Source organism: Cynoglossus semilaevis, chromosome 13 (genome assembly GCF_000523025.1).
Source record: "Cynoglossus semilaevis isolate Cse_v1.0 chromosome 13, Cse_v1.0, whole genome shotgun sequence".
Taxonomy (NCBI): Eukaryota; Metazoa; Chordata; class Actinopteri; order Pleuronectiformes; family Cynoglossidae; genus Cynoglossus; species Cynoglossus semilaevis.
In genome coordinates this window covers 16042824-16059033 of record NC_024319.1, presented here as the reverse complement: position 1 = coordinate 16059033, position 16210 = coordinate 16042824, and the positions used below count along the sequence as shown (strand labels likewise).

The following is a 16210-nucleotide window of genomic DNA, read 5'->3' as shown; positions in this document are numbered from 1 at the left end:
GAGAGAGGGGGAATGAAGGGGGTCAGAGGTCAAGGGTCAAATATGGGAGCATTTCAAACAGAATTTTAGAACATAGGACAATTTTAGTTAACTAGCCTCAAATACAGGTGATTTGTGAATCAAATTTGGACTTTACAGCAACTATGGTCTAGTTAACTTGTTCTTAAACTATGGAACGCAGACCACTTGCAGTCTGATTCCCATTAGGATGAGTTGGTAAATACAGCTTGTTTATATTCTCACTCGCTCTGGGTTGTATGCATGTCTATGTATGTGTGTGTAATTTATAATAATTAAATGTAAGTGTCAGTGGTAGTGGTACTTCATCATGACTTTAGCTGATACATAGTCTAATGTTCTCATTAGTAACAAACTCTTTTTCATATACTGCGCTCGGCTGAACACAGTAGTACCAAAAAAACCATTGGTTCAGCTAATACCAAAAATAACTTTTGTATAAGATTACAGTACATTAGTGTAAGATGCAATGAAGTGGTCTTTGCAGTATAGGCTATTGACGCTAAAATAAATACTTTCTTCTGTTAGTGTGGTTCTACAGCTGTATGTCTTTACAATATCAGGCATTTTGAATAGAAACATACAGTCTATTACAAGGGTCTGTAACTGTAGCAACAGTTTTACGGAATTAGTGGTATTTATTTTTCAAATATTGCCGGTATTTTTCGGTAGAATATTGACAGACTGACCATCGATAGCTTGCCTCAGTCGCTGGTTTAGCTCCTCCACTTTGTTCTGTAAGAGACAGAGCCAGAGTGACTCCAGGTTATAGCCTCGTACAAGGGTCACTTTCAAACCTCTCTGGCCCCTACTTTTTACACGCAACTGCAAAAAGATTGGAGATTGAAAACAATCTCTTGCCAGACATCTTGATGGGAATCACAAACACAGAGTGTAGATTAGCTGGACCAGTGTGCTGCAGAGCTGGGCCTCACACACAGGCAGATCGAATGTGGAGACTGAATATTTGTTTCTCTGGGAGTAAATTTCAGGATTTGGTTTAAGAATGAATGTGGTGGAACAGGACTCCAGCTCTGCAGCAGACGGCAAAGAAGCAACAAGCTCATTTCAGTTTTCAGAGACAAAAACTGAAAAGAGGACAAAACACAGCAGTTTTTTAACAAGTCATGCAGGCAACACAACCACATGCAGTTGAGTCTAAGCCTCAGTGATGCTGATGTGAAAGTGAAGAGTGAAGAAAATCCTCTTTTGAAATCTCTTTACTTCATGGGATTTTCTGAATTTATTTCTAAACAACTAAAACAGACATGTTCAACATCTGGTTAACTGGCCTGTTGTGATTCTTGGAAGTATTATGTTCCCTTCAAGTACAGGGCATGTTTTAAAATATTTAAATCTTAGATCTTACTATAAATTCAAACTTGAAATTATGTTTTATTCATGTTTATTGAAATGTTTCATGTATTTTTGCAGCAAATTTGAGATATTTGCTGTATTGAAAATTGACGTCTATGTCCAACTGTTAGCCAGCTGTAATCTTCTGTCTTGTGTTTAGCTATTTTTGCTATTATACCCAACCTCTTAGCTATTTTGACTAACATCTAGCAATTAATTAAGCTAACTGTTAGGTTCTCGGACATAACTTTGGCATCTCTGGGTACATTTTAAAATTCTATTTATATTTATTTTGCACCTCTTTGTTTATTTTGCTAGCAAATAAAAAAACTAAATGGATAATGTTTGTATGAACTTGATTTAATTCTAAGAGGAGGCGCATTTAGTCTTCAGGCAGTTTTACATTTTCAATCTGGCTCCACTTATAAATAATTGTGCACCAAAGCACTAGAACCCACGTTTTGTACATGATACACAACAGTATATACAGTAAATGTGAACGTGTTGAAACTACTTGTGGTGTATTTACTGTGAATGAGGGTGAGAAGAAAAACACCTCCTGGTTAGGACTGTGGTCATGTTTAGACGCAGTAAGTAACCTGTGGTCTGGGTGAGGAAAAGATGCCACCACAACCCCCCCGGCCTTGTTTTTCCAATGGTGCCAAATACAGTGAGCTATTCCTTTAACAGAAACTCCTTTATATTTGTAGAATGAGAATGAATTAGCTTTTAGCTAATTTAACGTTTAGCTTTTTTCTAGGCATTTACCTTAAGACCAAAAAAAAAACCCAATCAATATATTTGTATGTAATTAACTGTGTCTGCATATGAATGCATGACAACATGATGCATAGGACACTGTTTGATGATTGTCATGTTTGCCATTGTTAGCAAATGACAACTGAGATGACCATGTTTACACCATGATGTCATTTATCTTTAGTGCAACCAACCAATCATGCTGAAGGAAAACTGCATGGTTGCACCAATTCAAACGGATGACCATGCATCATTATATTAATCAACATGATTAATATAATTAAGACACACATCATCGTTTTTGTAGATCGCCTTGTTTGTAAACATACCTTAAAGTGGAAAAAACTTACATCGATAATTTTGTCAAAATAATATTGTCGCTAACGCTTACCTTGTCATCACAGCTGCAGCCCAGATCGTCTGCTCCTGCAGAGGGCAGGTCTGAGGTAATGGGCCCGGAGACCTCTTCTGGCATGGTTGGTCTGAAGACTGGAGTCCTCAGCAGGTGGTTCAAACTGCCGTGGGTGCCATTGTTGGGGACTGACTTAAGACCCAGAAGATCTAATGGTGAGAGCAGTCAGCTCAGTATGACACATATTTTGTGATTGTTGGCAGTTTAGTGACTCACCACACATGACGTTATAAAGCTCGATGTTCTCAAAGGCTGGAACTTTGGTCTTGTATCTGAAATTTGGTCCGTATCCCAGGAATATGGTCTGCAGACAGGCCAACATGACAAGAATTAGTACTTAAAATTCAGAATACTGTAAGACTGTAATATCTTCAGGCCAATCAACACAGCAGATCATCTTTGACAGAAAGAAAAGGAAATGGAAAGTCCTGAGTTTCTTGGTGACACCCCTAAAGAAAATTTCTTGGATTTGCAGCTGAACATCTTGACAGAGTCTGGTCTCCTACTTCTAAACTTCTGAGGTTAATAAAGGCCTAGATGACAGAGAGTCTACGCAGACCTCTCCATGTCCTTTGTTATTACACCCATAAATTTGTTCTGGATTTTTCTCTTTCTGTTCTGCCCAGCAGACTATTTCCAACATTAGATGTCCTTTAACCTTAGCTGTCGTTGTGATCGGTTCATTCAAATCCTGATCTCCTCCATTTTAACCTCCTATCTGTTAGACAGCTGACTTCTACAGCAACAGTTTAGGGACAAACACCAGTGTGGTTCCTGTGTTTCTGGAGCTGACCTGCATGCTGTTGATCTTATTATCATATCCATGGTCTCCAGCGAAGCCACAATGCCTCTTCCCTTCAGGAACTTTCCTGGAACGAAGAAAATTGATTTACGATCAGTATTTGGTACCAGTGAGAAATGTTCATGTTTGTGTGTGAACTGTAAAATGTTTTCATCTTTCTCCAAGGTCAGACCTTGTACAAGGACGGAGAATCCTTCACACAACTGGTGCCACAGTCCTTCAACTGAAAACCAGACACTTAGTGTCCACTAAAGAAACACTACTACAAGGTACACGTGTGTGTCTGTGTGTCCTGAGTGAAGCCACAAGCATGTCAAAAATGAAAATGACTGGCTGAAGGGGTCAGGAGACAAACTGAGTGTTTCATTTGCCCCGGACTGTTGGTTGGTTTAGGGATTTACTATGCAGACATTGGCTAGTGTGTGCGTGTGTGTGTGTGTGTGTGTGTTGCAGTGATCATCTGTGTGTCTGAGCTCAACTCAAGGATCTCTTTCATTTCACGGCCTTGTGTGTTTGTCTGTGTGTATGTGTTTGTGTATGAGGCCAAATGTACGTCAGCATCAGCCTCAGCATCTCACCTCCATGCAGGAAGGAGGTACTAACACACACACACACACACACACTCAGACAGACACACAGCAGCAGCAGCGGCCATGCAGTGTTGTTTGTTTTCCCTTCCGGCCCTTATGCTTTTATTCCGTCACTGAATCTCTGCAGTGAACCCTGTGGCTGTTTTCCATCAGGTGTTTGTCAGCTGACTCTCAGCAGACTGCTAACGTCCGGCAGCGAAAACACACAGTGAGTGAAACTCAAGCAGAGCAGCCACAGTGTCTTTGAAAACCCTTCAGAGGTGCCGCATGTGTTAACGATGCATCAACATCAGCCCCTGCCTCGCCCGCCCCCCCTCACCCCTCTCCTCCTCCCTGTCAGTATAAAAATGTGTTTTTAAGTAATTCAAGATGTCTGACTGATGGGTGGGCTTAAAGTGCCACAGCTGATTCCTCTACGGTTTCTTCTACTACAGATCTAAATCTGGGGAAACTGGATAAATTGTGAGGATTCAGATTCAAAATCCAGGCTTTAAATAAGGCTCACCTGAGTCACTGCTTCCTGCCAGACTGCATTCTGAAATAACACAACTCAGTGGTTCTTCAATGATACGTGAGCTTCACCTCAGATCAGTGTGCCTAAGCTGCTGGCCTGGCTTGGCTTTAGCCATTGGAGGATTGCTGGTTTCAATCCCAGCAGTAGTGTGTTGAGCAGGCACTAATTCTGTACTAACACACGCACAGTGGGCAACAAACAGTGGGCAACACTTGCCCACTGTTTGTTTCCCAAATGTGCATGAGAGTACAATAAAAATACAGCTTTCTCTTCCTCAGCGTTTCACTTAATTTTTTACCTAAAATAAACGAACCAGCAGTTGGCACAGTGATATACAATGGAGTCGTACATTTAAGACAACAAAGGAATAATGTGTCATCAGAGCATCAGTGACTTTGTGGTTACATTTTACTATGTTATTATAGATGTATATATTTATATGTAGTGGCACTTTGGCCCAGAGGCAATGTCTCTGTCTTTGGTGTGGAACCCCAGGGTTCACCTCCTGGGCAAGTTCGAATCCCAGTCAGGGCGGTTAATACCTTCCAGTGGACTCACCACCTGCAGGAAGGATTGGGGGGCTGGTACGGTGCAGTGTGAGCTGGGTGGCGGTCATAGAGACTGCTGCCCCTGTGACCCAGTAACGGATAAGCGGATGAGGATGGATGGATGGATATTTATATGTACTGGGTTCTCAGTTTATGAACTTGTCAACCTACCTCAGGAACTTATTAGTAGAGAATATGTAGAGTAATTTTACCCACAAAAATGGACATAGCTACGTATTTTAAGAAAAACAAGTGTATTTTTAGTCAGTTTTGAAAAACTTTTATTTTCGGAGATTTGTTCAGAAAATTATTGGTATAGTATTTTACTGTGATCAAAGGTTGGCATACCAAAAAAGTATATTTTTTCTGATTTATAACAACAAAAATGGATATAGCTAAGTATTCTAAGACAAACACTTTTTCAGGGACTTATTTTTACTGTTATCAATGATGAATGTCCTGAAAATTGTTTTTTTTAAATACATTTTAGTGTGGCGCTTTGGCCCAGAGGCAATGTCTCTGTCGTTGGTGTGGAACCCCAGGGTTCACCTCCTGGGCAAGTTCGAATCCCAGTTAGGGAGGTTGGTACCTTCCAGTGGACTCACCACCCGCAGGAAGGATTAGGGTGGTTGGTACGGTGCAGTGTGATCTGTGACTGCTGCCCCTGCGACCCGGTAACGGATAAGCGGATGAAAATGGATGGATGGAAATACATTTTACCCATAAAAATTGTCATTATTATCTATTTTAAGGCAAATTAGTGTATTTTTATTCATTTTTGAGAAACTTTTATTTTTGAAGACTTTTTTTAGGAACTTATTAGTATAGGATTTTACTGTGATCAAAAGATGGCGTACCAAAAAAGTATATCCATCCATTTTCATCCGTTACCGGGTCGCGGGGGCAGCAGTCGCCACCCAGCTCACACTGCACCGTACCAACCCCCCAATCCTTCCTGCAGGTGGTGAGTCCACTGGAAGGTATTAACCGCCCTAACCGGGATTCGAACTTGCCCAGGAGGTGAACCCTGGGGTTCCACACCAACGACAGAGACATTGCCTCTGGGCCAAAGTGCCACCCAAAAAAACAGTATATTTTTTCTGAATTTTAATAACAAAAATGGACATAGCTAAGAGGCGGTGGGCTAAGACACAACCTATCATCCGTGCAACATGGAAAGCTAGTGAATTGAGCAAAATTTACATTAGACGGTGAAACATATGGTGAGGTAAAAGACTGAGTCTCTGTTCAACATAAGGAGTGTGTTTCTCACTGAACTTCTCATGTCACTGTTTGTACTGTATCCTCATGTGGCATCTTTGAATCTACAAGCGTGACTTCTATGGTCCAGTTTGTCCTTCGCACTCTCATTTTCAATGCCATATATATGTATAATGTATATATTTACACTTCCTGCTGCTGGGTTGAAACCCTACCTGGCCACGTGCCACTTCCTCTCCACCAACAGATGAATTTCCTCAATGCGTCGATTGTAAGCGTAGTGCAGTCTTTTTGGAAGGTGCTGCTTCAAGTAGGGTTTGAAGTGTTGCTCTGCTTTCTTACACTGAAAGACAAGACTTAACGTTAACATTCATCTTTACACGACACTGCACGTGTTCATACCTGCTATACTGTGGCTTAGATGGAAGTGTTATACTTACTGTTAGATTTGCAACGACAGCCTTGGGGTCATCTGAAAAAAAAGGATCAGTTGTCAGAGAATTGAAACACAAAACAGCTTCAACCTCAACTGGTGTATTTTAACAGAATACAGTGGTCCTCAGCTTACTACGTCCTTGACCTACAACGTTTTGGGGTTACGTTGCAATCTCCAACAAATGTATTAGTAAAGTCTTGTTCGTTCATTCTAACGTATGGTATTAAAATACATTTTGCACGAGCAGTACGTATTGAAATGTGTTTTGTGATACATTTGCATGTAAATGTAACAGTTATTATAAGACACAAGTGAGAATGTAAAAAATATGCTTAGCTCACAATAAAAGCTTGATTCTGACCACAGTAAAGGTGTAGTGTTTTGTTTTACGTTTGCATGTTACATCAAGAAGTATTGAATTACACATCACGAGGAGTAATATTGCCCTTACATTTGGGGTTGTTGGGGTATCTGGACCGTATTCTGCCAAGCGACCCAGGGACGAGGATGATGTCATCGACATTGGTCATGTAATTACTCAGAAATTCAGTGCGTTCACAGCCGGCTTCTTCCATACCTGAAGATGCACAAAAGACTAATTCAACACATTTGAATGATTTAATTCATTTCTCTCATTTCTCACCATAAAAACATGTTGAGTGACAGCTGGTGCTTAAGGCTTCTACGTCATTACACTGACCTCAGTTCAGTTTGACTGATAGCTCGAGTCTCTTGACATACAGCAGGCAATATAAAAGGATTTAAGTCAGCATGTTCACTTGGAAAATATTACAATATTTCAGGGAAATCTTACATTTGCACATTCAGTTCTGTGGAAGAAATGCTTGCCTGGTACATTTTTTTATCAAATGGTTTCATATCTGTCATATCAATTTTTCCAACCTGACAGAGTTCTACAGGATCTCAGGCCAGATTCTCACCAGGGCTGCAAAAAGTAGCGTGAAACGCAGTGAGGACTTCGGAAAATAGTTGCCAAGCAGCTCACCACAGTTTGACACCAAATGTCCAAGAAATTAGCAACCGATGCTTGGGTGTTTTAAGGACACTGTAGTGTGAATTTACAAAGAAAATATTATAAGTATTATCTGGTGCTTTGGCATTATTCTTTTCATATTTTTAATTTTCCAAAGTAAATATTATATTTTATTGTTATAAACTTCACAAGTGGTTAAAACTATCACCTTGATATTTTATACAAGCCTAAATGTCTGTAGGTTTTCACATATGTGAAGTACTACACTTTAGTATTAAACCATAGTAATAGTATACCTGGAAAATTTGTGGTGTAAAAGTTAAACTCTATTTCAGGACAGTTTGAAAATAAATATAGTTTAGGTGTGTGGGTGTCATACCATGATCCCCCACCAGGATGATGTTGACACAGCGGTGCAATCTCATCTGTTTGAGTCCATCCATCAGCTGACCAACAATTCTGTCAATAAACCTCAGTGGACTGTTCAGCTGTAAAACACATGAGGGAAGACAATCAATCTATGACGTGTGACTGTGTATAAGCAGTACAAAGAAACACATCACATCTGCTCAACACACAAAACACAAACCTTAACCGAACAAACCACTGGGAAAATTAACAACATCGAAGGACAAAACTCCCTGCATTAAAAAAATAAAATATAAAAAATCAGGGCTGTGATGCTCTCCGCAGAGTGTGAGTTAGAAATGTCCCACTAGTCTGCCTGACGACGTACCACCTGTCCATCACATGTCTGAGTATTAAGAGTTAGTCAGAGATAGTAAGGTAAAAGTAAGACAAGAAATACAATATATATGTAAATGCAGTTTAAAAAAAAGAAAGACAAAGTCCCTTAAACATCACAAATATTTCCCGGGGTAACTTGTTGTTTTGTCTTAAATATAATGTCTTAATTTTTTAGCATACTAAGTAAAAGCTATAATAATCCCATATAATGATAAAAAACGTTGGCGATCCTCCCCGCTTTCCCAGATATTAGAGTTAGCATTGAAATACCATTTTTTGTGAGCCTGTAATAATTAACATGTGTAAATGTGAAAATGTTTATATAATTTGAAAATCTATTTATCCATCTAAAATGCCCCACTAAATATTTCTGATGATAAAAAACATTATTATTTATTTTAATTAAAAGCATATTACTAGCCTAATGCAAACAAGGATAAAAAACAAACAAAAATAAAAAAACAACAACAAGTTCCTACCTCTATGCTCATTGGTCCCATTTTGTGTCCATATGTGTCCGGTTGTTCAGAGTGCATGGCGTAAACATAAGGCCTGAAACAGAACAAATGTGTGTTTGTAAACTTAGCTGTCGAGACAAGAATGACCCAGTGGGACTGGACCAATCAAGGCTGAGCCCTGAGTGGAGTGACCTGGTGCAACTTTGATTCAGGGAACGTATGAGAGGTGAGCAAAAAGTGGATTTGAAGGTATAAATGTGAATTTACCTTTCTCCATCAGGGAGGTGCAGCCACTGCAGCATGGTCAGGATCCTCCTTTCCAGTGAAATACCACTGCAACAGAAGACACACAGAGAGAGCGTGGAATAAAAACCATAGCTGTTCACTGTAGTTCAGTCAAAGCGTGAACACACACTCACAGAGTTCTACTGTAAAGACCTCCACCTCTATTAAACTCTTGACTGTTCCTTTACCAGTGGAAGAGTCTCATAAAGCTTAGGGCTGTAGAGTGAAACACATTAACGGCCTGTGACTGTGACAAGAGACCGAGAGTCAAAGACCGACTGTTTACACTGCCTGTGTTGTGACGAGGCCACCAACCACGCTGCTGGCTGTCATACAGCCCACAGCTGTCAGCCATCAAGACCCGGGCCCTGAATGGGGTCTGATGTCTGAGGCAGTGGCACAGAGGGGATATGGAGGGAGGGGTCACACCGTGTTAGCCCCTGACAGCAGCCTTCTACGTACTTCCTTCTACTACATTTATGTTTTAAACATGTCAGTTCTGCCCCAGAAAACAACTATCAGCAGAATGTTTTAGAACAGCCAACAATCTAAAGAGTTCACTCTCGTCAGTCAAGTTTAGACAGGGAGAAACCAAACCCTTGCAGTCAGAGCGAACCCGTGCTTTAACATAACCACTGAAAGGGAATTGAATATGATTTTTTCCCCACCATTACTACTCCCACTCCCATGACTTCGGCTTTGATTGTGGTGAGACGACTGTCCAAAAGAAGATTGTAAAATTCTGATTATAGTATTTTACATTTTGGTCATTTAAATTGATAGCGTACACAAAAACAACAGCCAGTAATTGTTTTTAAGTTTGAAGCATAAAATCTGCATATGTTTGTAATTGCCATTGGCAAATATATTAAAAATTGTATCTAATTAATATCATACTTTGTAAATGAATACAAGAAATCAGTCTCAGGATGGGGGTGGAGAATAAAGCTGTGTCTTTAGGTACCTGTAAAGAAACAATTTTAAATAATATTTTGGAGTACTATGCCAAATGAAATAAAATTTTTTTTTTTACTCATCATATATTTACTTTTGTCTCTACTTCTTGCTTTATGTTAATATTGATACCTGACTTCACCTAGCAGTGTGTTCAAAACTAAACAATTCACAAACCCAGGAGTTTAGAATCCAGTTAGGACATTCCAGAAGTTCATGATTTCAACATCTTTTGTCTCCTCTCCCGGTCTCATGCCCTCTCTCTTCTCCTTCTCTGCTTCTGCTTAGTAAAATAAAGACCTCCCAGAAAGCCCAGCTTCTACCATCGTAACAATCCCTGCTCCCCATTACTGTGCCAATCCCCACAGTGGAGCTATAACAGTGAACTATGTAATGTGTTGTATAAGGAGCCTTTCCTAGCCACACACAAATGTCAGCCACAGACTTACAGTCTCTGCTTGGCTGTCAAACACAAAGAACCAATACACACACACACATACACACACCAGCCTCCCTCTCTCTCTCTCTCTCTCTCTCTCCATACTCTGTTTATTTCTCACACACCTCTGTCAATGCCAAGTGCAAGAAAAGCACTGTAAACCACACACTGCCTTTGCAGGAGTGGCAAGACTCTGACCCCCGCTCACAGAGGATTCCTGCACAGCTTAAACAGCCCCATTTGCACAAATTGCTGTAAAAACAGCTCCAAAAAGCCATCCCCGCTGAGATCGGCCCCTCACGCATCAAAGCCTTCTCTGTGCCCAGACTGGTGGGTTTCTTTGTACGGTGCAGGTTTTAAGGGGCAGTGCAGTGATCACAGCGCGCAGTGGGAACATGACAGGACATGTTTTTGGATGACACCCACTCGCTCAGGCCTGGTATTGACATCGGTGTCAAGATATTTTATCACACGTGAACAAGTGCAACTGTTTACACCTGGAACTCAATAAGAAAAAAAAGGGAAATTATCAGGATGCGGCTGGTTCTGATCAGGAACACTGGTTCCTCATGAACTATTGTCTTCCTGATAAAATACTGAGCCTTTGACACTTGCTGTTGTGTCCTGTTTTTGTCCACAATGCTGTCATGTTTGGCATTCGTTTTTAAACTCATGCAGTAGAAACATAACCTACTTTTACTAGGCCATTCACCAGGAATCTTCAAAGAAGTAGATCACATAGTGATTTGGATTTTTATACCAGATGCTCTTCCTGATACAACTAAACCTGGGATGAAGTCTAATAAATGAACTCCCAAACATTCCCTGTTATAAGGAATTCCCATGAAATACATACAATACTAAATAATAACACTAATAACATCCATTGAAACTACATTAGTACTGGACATGGAGAGAAGGTGTTGGTCTCATCCCTGTTGATGTACAGACCTGACGTTGGTCATGTCATGTTTAGTCTCTAAAGGTCAAAGGGTAAAGTCATCAGGAGTCTGTGTGTGCGTGTGAACTTACACAGGCCAGAAAAAGGTTGCAGCCTTCACTCCCTGTTTGAGTGCTGTGATCCAGATCTAGGAAAGAATATAAAACAAAATATAGTGATTATATAGTAATGATGGAAAATCCAGGTGATTGTACAGAGCAATATTTCACTGAGAGTCTGTATGTGGATTTGTTTATCTCTGTCTCTAAAGAATTCTCCATTAAGAGAACTGTCTGTCTCTACATCCATGTTCTAAAGTATTTTCACCTCCATTTCCCCCAAAATATATATATTTTAATCTGCTAAATCAGACAAGCAGACAAAAAGTATCCTTTGTATCTGGTAACCCCCAAAATATCCAGTTCAACCCACAAATGGATCCCAAACCACTCTGTATGAATTACTGCCTGCTCCAGTATCCTGCTGCGGTTCTGTGGTAGGAGACCAAAGTCTCTTATTCCAAGTAATACAAATCTACATGGTTCAGGGTTTTTAAAGGATATACAGTTAAGATTCAACAGCTTTAGCAATAAATTAGGTTTCACAAATGAAAAACAACACTTTAATTTCTTCTACAGAAGGAAATAAACAGATGAAAATGCAGTGCAGACACATTTGTGTTAAGACATTTATCCTTTCCTTTATCTCGGCAAAAATAAATAAAAGTTTGTTATTGGGTTCTCTAATACTTAAATAAGCAGTTTACTAAAGAACAAGAAGACATAAGGCTGTCTAAAACCCAAACTGGTGTCTGTTCCTTGAAATTTCTTTTTTTTCTTATAATTTGGTTGTTATTCATCATAATAATGTAAAAAACAAAAGTATGGGTTTATGAGATTCACACACATTCATCTATTTTGTTTAATTCTGACATGTTTAGGACTTGGCAACTTGGTTTGGATTTCTTTGAATTTTGAAAACATTGAAGAATCACAAGAAATTGTACTTTCCTATTTTTTATCTACAGACTTGGAGAAATGTTGATGTTTTTGGATCGGCTCTTTGCTACGTCTTTGACCAGATTCTATAAATTTAATCTATATAATGTATCTAATGTGTTCTGCAAGACCCAATCTTAGCACCTCTCTGTTTTAACTATACACTGGTGTCAAATAAGATCTAACTGAGATCTTAGACTTTGGTATATCAGTGCTCTCCGGTGCATCTCCAAACCAAAATGTCACAAAACGTACGGTACAAGTGATAAATAGTTCTAGTTTTAATCTATTCCCAGTCAACCTGGGCCTGTTTAGTTGAACACAATGCTGTTATACCTGCAGGAATTGATTTCTTATAGCATCTGAGTATTTAATTGTTCAGTCTGTCACTATTACTTTTACTATTACCACGCAGCAAAGTGCTTGTGAATCACTGGTCTACATTATAAGGAAATGAATGTGTTCTTTTCATTGGTCTCTCGTCTGAAAAACACAAAGAGCAGAACGGAGTTCGGATGAACACAACTTACTGGTTGTCCTCCCCACCAGCGATGGTTGAGTTTCTCTTGGCCTCTCAGGGTGAAAGTGGCATCAAACACTGGGTCATACATGGAGTTGCCAACAATACCATGGGACTCTGGATACAGACCCTGAAATGTGGACATTGAAAATGGTCATTATCTTCTGCGTCATTGAGAACTGAACCAATTACATAAATATCATTCATAATTTGTTATTTTTCTGCTGTTTTAGCAATAAAATATTTGTTTTGGTGGTTGCAGTCAATGGACGTATGGTACGGGAAACACTGATGCATTCACTGTCCTAAGTGTTGAGCTGAGTTACATTTTTATCAGGTATTTCAACTCTTAAAAAAATCAAGCATTTTTTAAGATATAAAGATCTCTGTGTCTAACCGTTGCCAGTGAGTATAGGTTGGGAAAGGTTTTGGATGGATAGACCGGTCTCATGTATGGAGCGTGAGTTCCGCATGTTCCTAAAAAGCAAGAAAAAAGAGACGACCCTTGTTTATAACATTCTCAATTTTTCCACCTAACCATTAAACCTCTTATTTACCCGTAAAGCAATAAAAACAACTACATTGAGAAGGTTGTGGAGCTAAGCATGAACAAAGACCTACTGAGTTTATCAATGTGTGGAATGACAGCACTCCCCCTCTTCACGTATGATGCTCTAAATCCATCCACAGACAGAATGATGAGTGGGGGACGCACAAACCTGAAGAAAAATGCAAAAATAATTAAGAAAAACTCAAGTTAATCTAGAAAACAAAAATCATTGTAAAGAGTAATTAACCTGCGTGTGTCAAATGTATGGAAACATGTTTTATGTAAAGACTGTAAAGACCCAGTGATAGAACAGCAGAACAACTAAAAGGGTTCTGGTTTGATATCTGCAAAGGTTCTCCCTCATCCAGGTCATTTTCTTTGAAATTTCAGAAGAAGTTTGATCATTTTGAAAAAATGATCTAATGACTGAAGTTGTCTCTGTGATCACGGGTGAAACTTTTAAAGCAAAATTAGCTCTAACATACCCTGCTGGACATTCAGGGGCTTTGACCTCCTCACACTCATCCTGAAGCCATGGAGTGTCTCCTGAACAAAAAAAACAAAAAAACCCTTATATTCAGCGATGCAAAACAGCAGCAGCTGATTGGTCCAAAGTATAACAACAGGGTTGGGCAAACATTTTGGCTTAAGGTCCAAAGGTTTAAAATTTGTACTGGTGTTTGCCGGACCGGACTAGCCCATAGAAGCCCATATCTGGTCCATGGGCCACAGTTTGCCCACACCTGCATTAGAACTAAAGTGTGAAATAGTCGACTGATATGACTGACCTTTACACAGTGACCTGTAGTTCGTACAACAGTCTCCTCTGGTCAGACAGTCGTCGGAGCAGTGACAGGCATGCTGCTCATTTCTGGTCTCCCCACAGCGATCCTTACGACACTCATATCCCCCCTCTGTGTTTGTGAAAAAAGAAAGCCAGAGGGTAATTAAGTTCAACGTCTGAAAAACATCTTTCACTTAGAAACAACGAGGGAACACAAATTAAAACCACTAGAAAACTGAGCTGAAATGAAAAGCTGATCTGTAACTGTAACAGGGCTCAGGCTGCAGATTACGTGGCTGTGCACGCAGCCCAGCGTGGGAGCAACAAATCATGTGGATGCGAACAGCAGAAGAAGGTTGCAGCTCATTGTTGGATTTGACACCATGAGGGTAAAGACCCAAGAACAACCATAAAAACAAGTATATCATCATTTTCCTTACAGGCAAAGGGTTTCAGTGGCAGGACTGTGGTGAGCCAGAGACCACCTGGCTGAGGATGAGAACATAAATTCAGACCACCAATACTACAAGTAGCAGCGGGGGGGAGTGCTGACCGAGCCACAAAGAGACTGCAGCACTTTAACAGAGACAAATTGACCAACCAAAGGCTGAAGCCTGGACAAAACCTCAGATCAATCTGAAAAAAAATGTAAAGAAACCATGAAGAAATGGCTCAATCCAAGCTTCTGAAATTCATTTCTGCAGCTTCAAAATCCGACAGCAAAATTATGGATGTTTGACACTAAATGTTTTTTTTTTCAAAGCCGTTTATCCATAATGAGAACAATAATATGGCAGAAGTTCTGAGATGCAATAACAAACAACAAAATTTACAAAGAGTGTAAACCTCCAAAGTTGCTGGTTTTGACTACAAACAGGAAACACACTTCCTATTGGTGATAATGACAAACATGGTCAGAAATCAGCAGATGCTGAAGACTGAAACAATTCACATAATAGATATTTAGTTCACATAGGCTGGGAGACAACTAAGATTTAAGTTGTTATTTACTGTTGCCAAAGATATGAGCTAGCTCATAGGTTCTGGACCACGATCTGGATAAATGACATCATATGGCCAGCTAAAAATATGCAGAAAGCTTAATCAAATAAGGAGCTAAAAGGTCAAAAAAAAACAACCATAACCATAACTGTACCACTGGTCGTACGCATACCACAGTTTGAAAACCACTGGCCTAAAGTATTTTTATTACCACAACAATTTTTTACCACAACCAATAATTTGTAACATGAATGATTGGAATACTAAATAATAAATATGTTTTTATTATTTATAATAAACAAACACTAAGAATGTTTAACACACTAAGACAGTGTCTTTAAAATTACACACAGCGTTGTCTCTCCTTATTTTTCAGAAGCTTAAATAGGTTATGATGATGATGGTCCTGATGAAAATGTGTGTTTTTTCTGGCATCCCTTTTCATCTGCTTCCAAAAATGTACCGGGACAACAAGAAAACAGAAGAACAGAACAGAAAGTGTGTGTGTTCCATGTGATGTACCTGTCCTGAGGCAGAGCTGGTCAAAGTCAGAGCAGCAGCTGTTGTAGGTTTTACACAGGTTGTCGCAGCGACAGTTGGGTGGCTCCAACTCCACCAGCTCAAAACATCTGTTCCTGCAGGAGCCCGAGGTTGGTACGTACACAGGACGAGCTGAGGACACACAGAGGACGTCTTCAGTTAGGGACAGCAGTGCATTTTTAATCTGACAGTTAACCCTTGTGTGGTGTTCGGGTCTGTGGGACCCGTTTTCACTTTTTAATAAAAGAAAAATGATATAATTATTTAATTTTTCAAACTGAGACTCACTGGCTTTGGCTCATTTTCTGTGAAGAACATATATCAGAATACATATTTAATGACC

General features: G+C 39.7%; 1 protein-coding gene across 1 annotated transcript in view; it reads right to left on the bottom strand.

Annotated features, from left to right (window-relative positions):
• The window catches only part of enpp2 (ectonucleotide pyrophosphatase/phosphodiesterase 2), a 24419-nt gene that overhangs the window by 2674 nt on the left and 5535 nt on the right, over window positions 1-16210 (bottom strand). The window contains exons 3-20 of the mRNA XM_025061397.1: window positions 15850-15999; window positions 14330-14455; window positions 14027-14087; window positions 13613-13710; window positions 13389-13468; window positions 13002-13121; window positions 11566-11621; window positions 9123-9188; window positions 8877-8949; window positions 8030-8138; window positions 7108-7233; window positions 6661-6692; window positions 6436-6563; window positions 3339-3414; window positions 2762-2849; window positions 2525-2694; window positions 700-753; window positions 216-238 (exon numbers count right to left, since the gene is read on the bottom strand). Coding sequence (XP_024917165.1) covers window positions 216-238; window positions 700-753; window positions 2525-2694; window positions 2762-2849; window positions 3339-3414; window positions 6436-6563; window positions 6661-6692; window positions 7108-7233; window positions 8030-8138; window positions 8877-8949; window positions 9123-9188; window positions 11566-11621; window positions 13002-13121; window positions 13389-13468; window positions 13613-13710; window positions 14027-14087; window positions 14330-14455; window positions 15850-15999 — 1636 coding nt within the window. The remainder of the gene's footprint in view (window positions 1-215; window positions 239-699; window positions 754-2524; window positions 2695-2761; window positions 2850-3338; window positions 3415-6435; window positions 6564-6660; window positions 6693-7107; window positions 7234-8029; window positions 8139-8876; window positions 8950-9122; window positions 9189-11565; window positions 11622-13001; window positions 13122-13388; window positions 13469-13612; window positions 13711-14026; window positions 14088-14329; window positions 14456-15849; window positions 16000-16210) is intronic.